Source organism: Myotis brandtii, unplaced genomic scaffold (assembly GCF_000412655.1).
Source record: "Myotis brandtii unplaced genomic scaffold, ASM41265v1 scaffold1172, whole genome shotgun sequence".
NCBI classification, from domain to species: domain Eukaryota; kingdom Metazoa; phylum Chordata; class Mammalia; order Chiroptera; family Vespertilionidae; genus Myotis; species Myotis brandtii.
In genome coordinates this window covers 361,124-373,947 of record NW_005354058.1, presented here as the reverse complement: position 1 = coordinate 373,947, position 12,824 = coordinate 361,124, and the positions used below count along the sequence as shown (strand labels likewise).

Below are 12,824 nucleotides of genomic sequence, written 5' to 3'. Positions count from 1 at the left end.
CCTTTGCTGGGAGGTGACCCTTGGCTGGGAGGTGACCTTTGCTGGGATGCGACCCTTTGCTGGGAGGTGACCCTTTGCTGGGAGGCGACCCTTTGCTGGGAGGTGACCCTGCCTGGGAGTGGGGTGGAGATGTCTGGGACTCTGAGCTGCACCGCAGGTCCAGGCACAGCCCGTTTCTCCCTGGAGATCAGACAGGGGAAAGCCCCTCCCCTCCCGTCTTCCATTCCCCGGGAAGGTTCTGATGGAACACAGATCCCTACCAATCTCCTAGCGGCTGACCGGGTTTATCACAAACGCCCACGGGCGAGGCCGCCTCTGGGCCCTGGGACCCGTGCCCTTGAGGCTGAGTCAAAACCACCAGGGGTGGAGGTTCATCCTTGACCCTCTCCCCATGGGCCCCCTACCCGGCTTTGGTTCCCACGGAGGCAAACCACATCTGTATTTGCAATGTTGGTGTTAGCGTTGGGGGGGGCGGGGGAGTGTAGTTTGCTTTCTTTTCATTGATGCCAAGAAGGATGGAAAAGAAGCCCTCACCTGGGCTCCCAAGAGTTAGAAACCTAAGGAAACAGGAAAGGGAAGAAGAAACCACACTTGGGGCCTATTGGCGGCACTCACTCCACCTCTTCTTTTTCCTTATCCAGGGAACCGAAGGCGCGTTTGCAAATGTCCCAGGTGAGTCTCCTAGCTGTTGGGCCTGCTAACCCGCCGGGCAGCCCTGGGCTCAGGTTCTAGCTCCCCAGGCAGCAGGCGATGGGAACCCGCCTGAGAGGCCTTAGCAGTGGAGTCCGGGGCACAGGGACTAGGCCTGGTGCCTGAGCAGAGAGGCTAAACGCTGGCAAATGGAGGACACAGAGGCCCGGGCTGGGCTGATGGGGAGCACTGTGACTTCAGGAAATCTGCATCTTGTTTGGCCCAGCGCCAAAAAATAAAAAATCCGAAGGGTTTCCCCCTTTACTCCAGCTCCTCAAAAAAACCTGAGGTCTTTTTATCTGGATGATTACAGCTGCGGTTTGGTGTTTTCATAAGAAAGCTTTACTTATTTATTTTTTTTTCCTACTTGCTCTATCTAGTTTCTTGAGAGCCCATCTTTTATCGCCTGAACCAAATAAGTAAGGGCCTTGGTCCCTAATTTCCCTGTGCCATGCAGGGCCCGGACTGGCTGCCAAGAACGAGGGAAAGAAAGGGGGCACCAGAGGCAGCTCTCTGGCAGCTCAAGTGACTGCCCATCCAGGCTCAGCCCAGGGTCCTTCTGAAATGATCACAAAGAGAACAAGGCCTCCATCTCCTCTCTCCTTCCCGGCCAAGGCCGAGGCAGCCCCGTGCTCATATCTAACAAGCACCCATTCCAGCCCCGCACTGCCATGCAGGTTATACTCAGGATCTCTTATCCTCATAGCAACCGCAGGTGATAGGTGGACACAGTGGTCCCATCTCACAGATCACTGCTCAGAGGCCAGAAAACCTACCCAAGGGGGCAGAGACATGTACACTCAGCTTATCAACAACAATAGCCACCGTCGGATGAAAGCCTCCAGTGTACTCAGGACTTGCCGTATACGTATATTGGGTGTCCTCCCAGAAGTGTGCACACACTTTGAATAATTATTAATTCCCATGTTTCTCCTCAAATTTAACCCACGGGGATTAGTAATTATTCAAAGTGTGTATACATTTGGGGGGACACCCTGTATATGTAGACATATTTAAATTTCAGGTTTCATAACAACTTTTAAAGCAGTCACTGTGACCACTGTTTTACGATGGGGAAGCTGAGGCCCACCACGCAGTGACTTGTTCAAGGCCATCATGCCAGCAAGTAGCAGCGCCGGCTCCTTCCTGTGCTTGGGGGCTACGAAAGCAGGGGGTTAAGGAAAACCAACCACATTCACCGGTTCCTTTCAGTAAATGAAAGCATTTCAGACTTTAAACCTGGGGCGTGCGCTTCGCACTCCTTGATATTTCTCTGCAGGGATGCCAGTTCAAGATCTTACACATCCTTATTTCTAACCACGGAAGTGTAATGAATTTTCAGTGCATATATTGTAGGTGATAAACTAAGAGGATAAAGACTTTAAAAACAGAGAATTTTAGCAAGCTCAATCCTTGGGGTTCAGTTGGGAGCTTTTGGAGGAGAATCATCCCTTTTCTCTTTCTGAAAATTCCCGTGTTGAAATGAGTAGCTGAGAGTAAAACTCGGCCCTGAAACACAACGCTGTGCAGATGAAACGTAACTGAGGAGTCCACACGCCTGAGTGAACACACACAGTGATGACTGTGGGCAGAAGTTTTGGAGCAGGGCATGTGCAGACGGGGGGCCCTAGCCCAGTACTGAATTCACACACATTTCTAGTGTGGTTATCAAGGGGACTTATTTTTTTATTTTTTAAAAAATGCATTTGAAAACTTTATTGGGATTGCCAGCGTTGAAGGTTAGACACACAGCCCAGGAGACAGCATGCTAGAGGGGTTGAGTTGAGGCAAACACGTCCACTGTGCAACAGCTGGGACAGCGGCAGGTGACATGGGATGTTGTTCTGCACATGGGGGTCTTCAGGTGATGGCGCGGGGAGGGACCCAAGAGGGGATCCCTCTGAAGACTGTTGGGGGTCAAGGGGACTTTTAAATAAAGTAGCTCCACTCGGCTGATGATGGTGGTTTGCTCACGTCCTCCCCTGTGACCCTCTCGGGGGCTGAGAATCAGGTCAACTGCTGATTTGATTATCAGCTTCCTTCTCTCACCTCCATGGGGATCTTTGACAGAGGTCCTGTGTTCAGATCCTGGCTCCACCACCTGCTAGTTCTGTGCCCTTGGGCACGCACGCTCTCTAGCCCTCATTACCAGTGCCTGCCCCTCAGTTTGCTGCGGGTTAAACAAACAAGGTGGCACAAGTCAGGCACTTGGTAGGTTGCTGAGGTCACTCCGCCGGTCCTGTGCTGTGTCCCAAGGACAGTCCTCAGACCCTGACAAGGCTGGGAGGCCAGGGAGGGCGGGTGGACAGGATGCTACTGCACTGCGCTTGCCGAAATGATGGTTGTCTCTCTTTCAGGCCCCTGGTCAGGCCCGCAGGCAAGCCCAGCCCTTCAGAGAGATACGTCTAAGACGGTGAGGGGCCCTGCGCAACAGCCACTACAAGACTTCCCACTGAGAACTCCCCTTACAAGGGGAGCAACAGCCCTTCCCTTCGGTTTTTTCCGCCTTCTTTATGTATTCATTCTCGTTATTATTACTTTCGTTGGGTGGAGGGGTGGGGGGTTACTTTTTCTTTGTCTTTAATTGACACAAAACAAAACTGTACATCTACCTTCCGTAAGGGTTGCAATACTTTCGCGCACACGTATTGGGGGGAAGGGCCGGCTGTGCTCTCAGCACCGGCTGTCAGAGCTGTGAGGGCCTCCCCATCACTTGGTCCAGACCTCCTCCCTGGCCATTTTGCAGAGGAGGCTGAGGTCCAGGGAGGGGGGAGGCTTGATCAGAGTCACGGCTGGGCTGGGCCCCTCCTCCACACCCTTCAGATCGTCCTTCTAGAGGCCTCTGGCTCAGCATGCGGTTCTGTGTCTCCAACCGCAAGGGAGCAAGTCATTTCTTGAGAAACCCACCACTGCACGCAGGACCCTGAGAAGATCATGAAATAAGAGAAAAACTGCCTTCCACTGAGTTCTATAATGTGGCTGAAAAGTTGTATAGACACTAGGGATTCCTCAAATGAAGTGGAAGAGGTGAGCCGAGTCCTGGAAAATGAATTAACTCCATCTCTAAAGAAAATCTCTGTGAAAGATTAAAAAAGAAAAAAAAGAAAGAAAACCTCTGTGAAACCCTAAGTGGAGGCAAAACTGTTCTCCCAGCTCTTCATTGCAGAGGGACCCATGAACGAGGAGCGGCCACCCCTTTACCGATGTGGTGTGAGCACCAGGAAAGTTGAATGGAGATCCTCTTGGATCTCTGAACTTCAGAGGCCGTATTTGAACATGCTCCTGGGGTCCCTGCTGACTTCTCGGTCTGTAAAGGCAGAATCGTTAGAGAGCTGGTCTCCCCTAGATCAGGTGAGGATGTGGCAGGGCAGACTACCCTGGTGAGGAGTGAGGCGGCTAATTGCCTAACCCGTGGTCGGCAAACTGCGGCTCTCGAGCCACATGCGGCTCTTTGGCCCCTGGAGTGTGGCTCTTCCTAAGCCTGAGGAGTACCCTAATTAAGTGAATAACAATGTACCTACCTATATAGTTTAAGTTTAAAAAATTTGGCTCTCAAAAGAAATTTCAATCGTTGTACTGTTGCTATTTGTCTCTGTTGACTAATGAGTTTGCCGACCACTGGTAAACTGTTGCCTACACACGCATTTCCTCTCTTACGGTGTCGCACAGAAATGTGTGCTCGTTAGAAGAAAAAACTTAAATAGACAGGGAAATAAGAATCATCCATAATTCTGTGCCTTCGGTATAATCCATTGTTAATATTAGGGTATACTTCTGATTATTTTCTATGCATATATGTAAAATATATATACTATGCTTTTTATAAAAAATGGGATTGCACTATGCTTTAATAAAAAAACATCTATGGCATACTTTTTAGTGGCAAAATAATATTCCATTTTTGGTTGTGCAAAATAATAGTCCATCTACTACTCACCATCTAATTGTTTGCAATTTTTCACTACTGTGATACTGCTAAAACTTTGTACACATCTTTGTTTCTTTAAGATAAATGCCAAAAGTAAAATTATTGAGTCAGTGTACACTTTCACCTTGGACTCCCCATTTTCACAGCAATTAAGACAAATTAGGCTTTGGCCGGGTGGCTCAGTTGGTTGGAGCATCTGAACCAAGGTGGTGGGTTCAATCCCTGGTTGGGGTGCATACAGGTGGCAATAGATGTCTCACTCCCTCTCTCTTCCTCTTCCTCTAAAATCAATAAAAACATATCCTCGGGTGAGGATTTAAAAAAATGAGCCTCTTCTTCCATCGCCTTCTTTTCTTGTATTCTTCCTTGGTAACAGATGAACTGCTATGCCTCTCGTAATAATCACAAGATACTGTTGTCGTTGGGGTAAAATATACATACGGAAAAACGCGCCAATCCTAAGTGCAGAGCCTGAGACACCATTAACTGAACACGCTCTGTCAGTACCAGGTCAAAGACAGGGCCTCCCTGCTCTCCAGCACTGCCTCCCACAACCTTCATTTGTAAAACCCCAAAACTTTTACAGAACAGAAAGCGGGGGGAAAACGTACCCCAAGTGTGGGAAAGCAGAAATGAAAGCTGAAAAACTTCTGACAAGAAAAACGTCTAAGATGTCCTAAATTAAGTTACAGCAGGCCAGAGACGGGAGGAAAACAAGAGTCATTCCCCAGTTGGTAGCTGTGGGCCAACAAACAAAAGTCGGCTCGGGGTCCTGAGTGGATGTGGGAGCTCTGCCTCAACGTAGGATGGCGACCCAGAAGGAGCAGCCCGCCGGCTGCGGTGCCCACACCAATCCCCAGTGAATGAATGCTTCTCCCTCAGGAACAGTGCACCATCCTAGAACTTCCCCACCTCACCTTTCCCTCCTCTAGAGCCAGTGTCAAGTCTTTCAAAACGACTTCCGTATTTTTACCCCCAAACATCTATACTAATAAAAGGGCAATATGCTAATTAGACCAGATGTCTTTCCGGACAAAACCATGGTGGTGGGGCCAAGGCAGAGGCAGTTAAGGGTGATCAGGCTGGCAGGGGAAAGCAGTTAGGGGGATCAGGCTGACAGGGGAGGGCAGTTAAGGGGATCAGATCGGCGTGGGATCAGGCTGGCAGGGGAAAGCAGTTAGGGGGATCAGGCTGACAGGGGAGGGCAGTTAAGGGGATCAGATCGGCGTGGGATCAGGCTGGCAGGCAGGAGAGTGGTTAGGAGCCAGCGGTCCCGGATTGTGAGAGGGAGCACCTCAAGGGGTCCCATACTAGAGAGGGTACAGGCCGGGCTGAGGGACACTCCCCCCTCCCGTGCATGAATTTCATGCACTGGGCCTCTAGTAATATATAAAAAAGCCCTCTGCTCTAGGACAGCGGCCGTGTCTTCTCCATCCAGGCCTGCTGTTGGTGGTTCCAACTGCGTGTCCTGGGGCCTGGTCCTTTGTCTGGCTAGCATGTGGCTCAAAAAACCCTTTCTTCCAGAAAAGTTTCTGGCTATGCAAGTTCAGCATTTCCTATGAGACAAAGTCTTGGTCTTACCCCCTCCTCCCTGAATCTATCCAGCCGACCAGACCCGGGCACTGAAGCTCAGCTCGGAGCAGGCTCTGAGGCCTCGAGTGGAAGCAGGGCCTGGGCTCGGGGCAGCTCTCCAGGTTCCCTGGACAGGGTGAGGAGGAACATCCTGCAACAGGCCCTCCCCTCCTCATGGGGGAAACGGATGAGGAAGGCTGTGGACATGAACTTGGGCCAGGTGAAGACAGGGAAAGGGCACTTTTTTCTCATGTGGCATTTTCCTCCTCAACCTGCAGCTCAGGCGTGAGCAGCTGGGGAGCTGCACTCGGAGGCTACAGAGAGAGTGAAGTACTTACTGATTTTTTTATATCCCCTAAAAAAGGGTTTCGCTTACCATAAATAAAATGGTAAAAAATAATTTGGAGATTTAAAATATCAACACAGGAAAAAGTATTCATTAGATTGGCCTTCAGGACCAGGGAGAATCTACACAAAGGGATCTGCAGGCCCTGAGGCCTAAAGCATGCTAACAGTGGGCTGTGAACTTCGGCTTGGGGGCTTGCTGGTGACCACAGACCGTGCAGAAGGAGCACCCCAAACTGCAAAGCCAGAAGCCTCGGGCCCAACAGTAGCATTCCACTTGCCAATCTTTAGCCTCAAGCACTGTTTCTACAAATGCTTCTATGTGGGAGATGCCCACAACACATGTTTTGGACCCTGAAAAACAGGAAGTAGAGAAATGACTTCTCTATTATGCCATCAGCTTGGTATTGGTTAGCTGAAATCCAGCCTCAATGTGCTTGGTTCATTTAACAAACATTCATTCATTTAACAAAAACATATCCTATTGATGGAAGAAATAAAACAGATAAATTTGTCATTTCTTTCTCTGGCTGTTAAACTGTGCTTAAGAGAGCCCACCCTACACTTGGGAAATCCTTGCAACTCTTCAACCGCAGGGTCAGCAATGGGCCTCCCCTTTCTACCAGCAAGAAGCTGCCCCTCCCTCCTACCCCCCACCCATGTGCAAATCCTTCCCTGCATATGATGTTCAGATGCCACTAACCCACTCCTAAAAGTACGGTTTCTCCACTAAAGGAGGCCCTGATTGCCTTAGATTAGGTTTCTTTTTTTTTTTTTAATATATTTTATTGATTTTTTACAGAGAGGAAGGGAGAGGGATAGAGAGTTAGAAACATCGATGAGAGAGAAACATCGATTCAGCTGCCTCCTGCACGCCCCCTACTGGGGATGTGCCCGCAACCCAGGGACATTCCCTTGACAGGAAGCAAACCCGGGACCCTTCAGTCCGCAGGCTGACGCTCTATCCGTTGAGCCAAACCAGCTAGGGCTTAGATTAGGTTTCAATGTAGAGGCTCTGAAACCAGCTTCCAGACTCTATATTAACTGTGTCCTCTGGCAAGTGACCTAATGTTAGTCTTGATACCTCAGTGTCCCCACCTGTAAAATGGGGGTAATAATAGTCTCTACCTCTAAGGGTTGGTGGAAAGAATATATGAACCGTATATGTATTTTCCTAAGTGCTTAGAACAGCTCCTGGAACATAGTAACAAATAATGCTGAATAAATGAACTTGTACTGAATTTTTCACCACCAGTGTTGTACCAAGTACAATGAATGCAGCCACCTGGGTCTGATTCTTTCCATTTTTATTCTCAAAAAAGAGTAACCACTCAAGATTCAACAGAATGAGGAACATAAATAGTTAAAGTAGAGCCCATAACTCTGAGTCTCTCAGAGTTAATCAGCAGCCCATCTGTTTTTTTTGCACAGCACGGCTGTAGCAGAGATGGTCCTTATGCTACTGAGTCTAATTGCTGACTGTAACATCCTATAGGTCTATGATGATCTCTATGTTTCTGAGTTAGAACTCCTAAAACATTTCCTTTATTTTCATGTCTAAAAAAGAAAGGACGTTTATAATTAGAGTGTCCCAAAGTGGCAGCTTTGGAAAATTCTTCCTTTAGAGCTTTCACAACTTGTTTCCCTCCAGGGTTCCACTGAATTGGATCGGGCTGATCTGATTTTGAGAAGACATATAGAGGTCGGGTCGTTAATAAAAAGCTTGGAACCCCATTGTGACAGTATCCAGTCAGACCCAGGAATCCTCTAAGCTGTTTTGTTTTTGGAGGAGGAAAGGATAGGATCCCTCTGATTCTTTCAGAGTTCATCAGTAGCCCACCTTTTGATAGGAGATGGCCAAGGTATTTAACTTGGGGCAAACTAAATGGAAGCTTGTCCTTTGAGGCCTGCGGTTCTTTTATAGCAGTGGTTCTCAACCTTGGCTGCACATTAGAATCACCTGGGAATCTTTTTAAAATCCTGATTTCTGGGCCTCATCCTCCGGAAATTCTGTTTCTTTGTTATGGGGTGGGGCCACAACATTAGTAACAAAGAAACAGAATTTCCGGAGGATGAGGCCCAGAAATCAGGATTTAAAAAAGATTCCCAGGTGATTCTAATGTGCAGCCAAGGTTGAGAACCACTGATCTAGAGTCATAGGAACAACCACCATGTGCATCGATTCATAACAGTAGCAACATTACAGTTATGAAGTAGCAACAAAAATAATTTTATGGTTGGCTCACAACATGAGGAACTGTACTTAAAGGGCCGGAAGGTTGAGAACCACTGTCCTAGAGCCTAACAGTAAATCATCCAAGTATTGGATTGCAGTGGAATCTCAGGGAAACTAACAGCATTAAATCAGCTTTTAGTGTCTGAGAGAAACAGTTGGGGCTCTCTCTATATCCCTGAGGCACTACAGTCCCAGTAAATTAGCGATCTGCCCAGGCAAAGGCAATGAGATAGTAACTGTCTTTTTCTAAAGGAATGCTGAAACGCCAGTCATAAATTTATTACTGAAAAATGTTGGCAGTCCACGGGAATGGCTGGTAACAGGGTATGTGGATTTGGAGCCAAAGGATGTCTGGAAAGAACTGTTCTATATGTAGCTCTGAGATCCTGTACAAACCGCCATCCTTTTCCATTAGGCTTCTTTACTGGAAGGAGAATTACAGGGGCTCACACATGGAATTATAAGCCAGTTTTAAAGTAATCTTGTGTAATGGGCTTAATTCCAGCTAGTGCAGTGGTTCTCAACCTTCTGGCCCTTTAAATACAGTTCCTCATGTTGTGACCCAACCATACAATTATTTTCGTTGCTACTTCATAACTGTAATGTTGCTACTGTTATGAATCGTAATGTAAATATCTGATATGCAGGATGGTCTTAGGCGACCCCTGTGAAAGGGTCGTTCGACCGCCAAAGGGGTCGCGACCCACAGGTTGAGAACCGCTGAGCTAGTGCATCAGATCTTAAAGGATATTGGTGAATGTTAGGTGGAGGCTAAGTATATAATAGGAGTGGCTTAGTCTTGTCAATATCTGTACTGGAAAAGGCCCAAAGTTGGTTTAGTATCTCATTCATTTAGTTCTAAATATATTTCACCGTCTGGGAAAAGGATATCTCGGAATCATGGGTTTCAAGAAAATCTCTCCTGAAAGACAAATATCACATGATCTCACTTATTTGTAGAATCTAATGAACAAAATGAATTGATCGACAAAATAAAACCCAAAGCATGGAGGCATGGAACAGATGGACATACCTTGATGTGGGGTGACAACAAGAAATAAACCAAAGAACTTATATACTTACCAGAGGCCTGTGCACATTCATGCACTAGGGGGAAGAGGGGGTCCTTCAGCCCGATCTGTGCCCTCTCGCAGTCTGGGACCCTTCCTCTGAGGGGAGCAGGCCTAAGCCGGTGGTTGGACATCCCCAGAGGGTCCTTAGCACTGCCACTGAGGCGGGAGAGGCTCCCGCTCGCCAGCCGTGAGCCTGGCTTCTGGTGAGCGGCGCTCCCCCTCCCTGTGGAAGCACACTGACCACCAGGGGGCAGCTCCTGCGTTGAGCGTCTGCCCCCTGGTGGTCAGTGCATGTCATAGTGACTGGTCGTTTTTGCCCTTTGGTCGATTTGCATATTAGCCTTTTATAATATAGGATGTGCATAGCCTGTGGAACCCAGCAATAGGGTAGTGAAGACCTGGGGGGCAGGGCTAGGGACTGGGAGGAGAGGGGCACAGGGGAGGAAATGGGAGACATCTGTAATACTATCAACAATAAAAACCATATTTAAAAAAATATCTCCCTATCAGGTGAATTGGGGCAGATTTGACTAGTAAAAATATGTTGCCCAGTAACATCCCCTAGTTAGAAGGAAACAGGTTCTGACTTTAAAAGACATTGGTTGATTAGATATCCCTACCATTTGTACAGAGCTTTACTCTGAGGGAGAGGGAACTGAATTGGGTAAGGTTAAGAAAAGATCAAGTAGCCTCAGTAATTTCCCCTTTTAGGATAATTTCAATTTCTCCTCAAGTATTAGTAAGGAGAAGGGGAAATGCGCCCTCTCCCAGTCCTCAGAGCAGCCCTATGCTTGCTTCTGTTTTTTTCTAAATCCCATGTCTGTTTTCTACAATCCTTCTTAGGGTGACCTGGTTTTCTACAATAAAAACACACTCCTCTCCCTTGTCTAAAAGCCCTTTGGTTGCTTAATTGGGGGTGTGTGTGTCAAGCACTCCACCCCAGGCCTGATTAGAAGCTTCTAACTTCCAATCAAGATAAGCTTCCCAGTCGTTCAGTTCAACTTTAGAACAGGCCGTTTCCAATTGAGCATACAGAAAAATCAATTTGGAGGTGTCAAAAGCTCCCCACTTTAGCCATCTCAAGCTGATAATCATTTTTAGTTAAATTTTCCCATCTCTGTAGGTACTTGCAGATTGAGGTTCCATAGGAATTACACATATAGCCTGTAGGGGTAGTAACAAGGTACTGGGGTTCTTGAGGTTTATTGACTTTATAGGCACGATTTCCTATGTTAACTTGTTTTCTTTGGCAATCTGGGGAGTCTGAACAAATTTCTAGAGAAATGGGGTGGTGGGTTAAAGTGTGCTGCTTACAGATTGGGCTCCAAGCGGCTGTCGCCTCCCAAATCACTTCCATCCTCTTGTGTGTCTCGGTTTCTCTCCCAGCTGCCTAATACAGCTGTGAGGACTCTGAGCTAGGTAGCCAGCCTGTACTGTATATATCCCTGGACAAGCCCATTATTTCCTTATAGTTGTGTTGGAATTGCCTACAGGTACCCTTTCTTGCGGGGTACCCTTAGATACCTCCACATATATTTTTAATTACCTAAGAAAACCCAAAATTCAAGCTGGAGGGAGTAAATACCCCTTATCTTCAGAGCTGAACACGTTTGGACTCTTATTTATCTAGAGGATTTATTCAAGACTCACAGTAAGCAGTTCTAATGGAAAAGCAGAAATTCAAAGCAGCTGCCTATTTCAACTCCTAACCTTCAGTGCCACCCAAAGGGTTTTCTAGGAACAGCTCAAATAAAGTCAGACCCTCTACCACAAGCAAAGAGGAGGTCCTGGATTCCAACAGATAACTCACCCAAGTTCACCCGATGGGAAGCAGGAGCTGGGCCCTGGCCGGTGCCTAGCATGGGGTCTGGGTCCACAGGGTGATCCTGGGTGAGCTCCACTGGAATCCTGCCCACTATGCAAGTAAATGTTGATGAAAAAAAAAAAATCCAGCTTAAGACGTCCTTGAAGAGTTTGAGACAAACTGAAGACAATTGCTGGGAAGCAAAATCTCAATGGATTGAGAAAATGCCCCCCAAAATGGCAGTTGTATCACTTATTTTATACATTAGAATCAAGGAGGAGATGAACAGAGAATTACATGGAAGTCATTGGTGGCAGATTAAGGAGGTGGAAGAAAGCAAAGTGGGGAAATCTCAGACTGGACAAAGAATAAAATGGAGAGAAACACACTTCTTTTACACTGGTGGTTCCAGGATAGTTAGCATTTACCGCACACAGAGATGGTATGTGGGCAACAAGATAATGTGGTCGCGTGCTCTGGTGCTGGTGGTTGTGCCTTTGAGAGGTCTGGGAAGGATTGCTCTGACCTTTCAAAGTTATGTCATCTTAGATGCACAAAGACAATAGACCATTTCAAAGGTAAAGAAAGCTACAGGCCAGGGTGTGACTTCCCACCATGATCTGCTTTTAGTTAGGATTTCATGTTCAGACCACCTTTCAGTCTCTGGGTTTATAAGGCTTACCACACAGGCCTCTCCTGAGCTTGTCAGGTTTAGCATGTGGTCCCTTTTTCATCCACAGGCCCATAGACCAAATTCTATACTATTTTCAATGTAGCTCTGCTATATTGAGTATTTTATAGTCTGTTTCTAATTTTTAAAATTAGGCAAATAAGACATTTTAAGATACTCTAAAAATCTATAAACATCTCAAAAACAAAGATACTTTTAACCTATGCAACCCAGATAAAAAACAAAGGTCACTACCGGTGGTGAAATCAAATAGAAAGGAGCATATTCTGGAGCAAGAGTGGAGTAGGGGTCCTGTCGGAAGTTTGGCCAAGGCACTCACTTTTTTTTTTTTTAATTATTTTATTGCTTCAAGTATTACAAAGAGTATTATATATGTCTCCTTTTTTTTTTTCTCCCCTTGACCCTCCCCTAGCCTCCCATGCCCTCCAGTGTCTTGTGTCCATTGGTTATGCTCGTATGCATGCATACAAGTCCTTTGGTTGATC

At 47.0% G+C, this 12,824-nt stretch overlaps 1 protein-coding gene across 1 annotated transcript in view; it reads left to right on the top strand.

The window, feature by feature from the left end:
* The window catches only part of CD8A (CD8a molecule), a gene marked incomplete at its 5' end in the record, with an annotated part of 5,428 nt that extends 1,643 nt beyond the window's left edge, over window positions 1-3,785 (top strand). The window contains 2 exons of the mRNA XM_014530231.1: window positions 570-672; window positions 3,048-3,785. Coding sequence (XP_014385717.1) covers window positions 570-672; window positions 3,048-3,099 — 155 coding nt within the window. The remainder of the gene's footprint in view (window positions 1-569; window positions 673-3,047) is intronic.
* Between the last annotated feature and the right edge of the window lie 9,039 nt (window positions 3,786-12,824).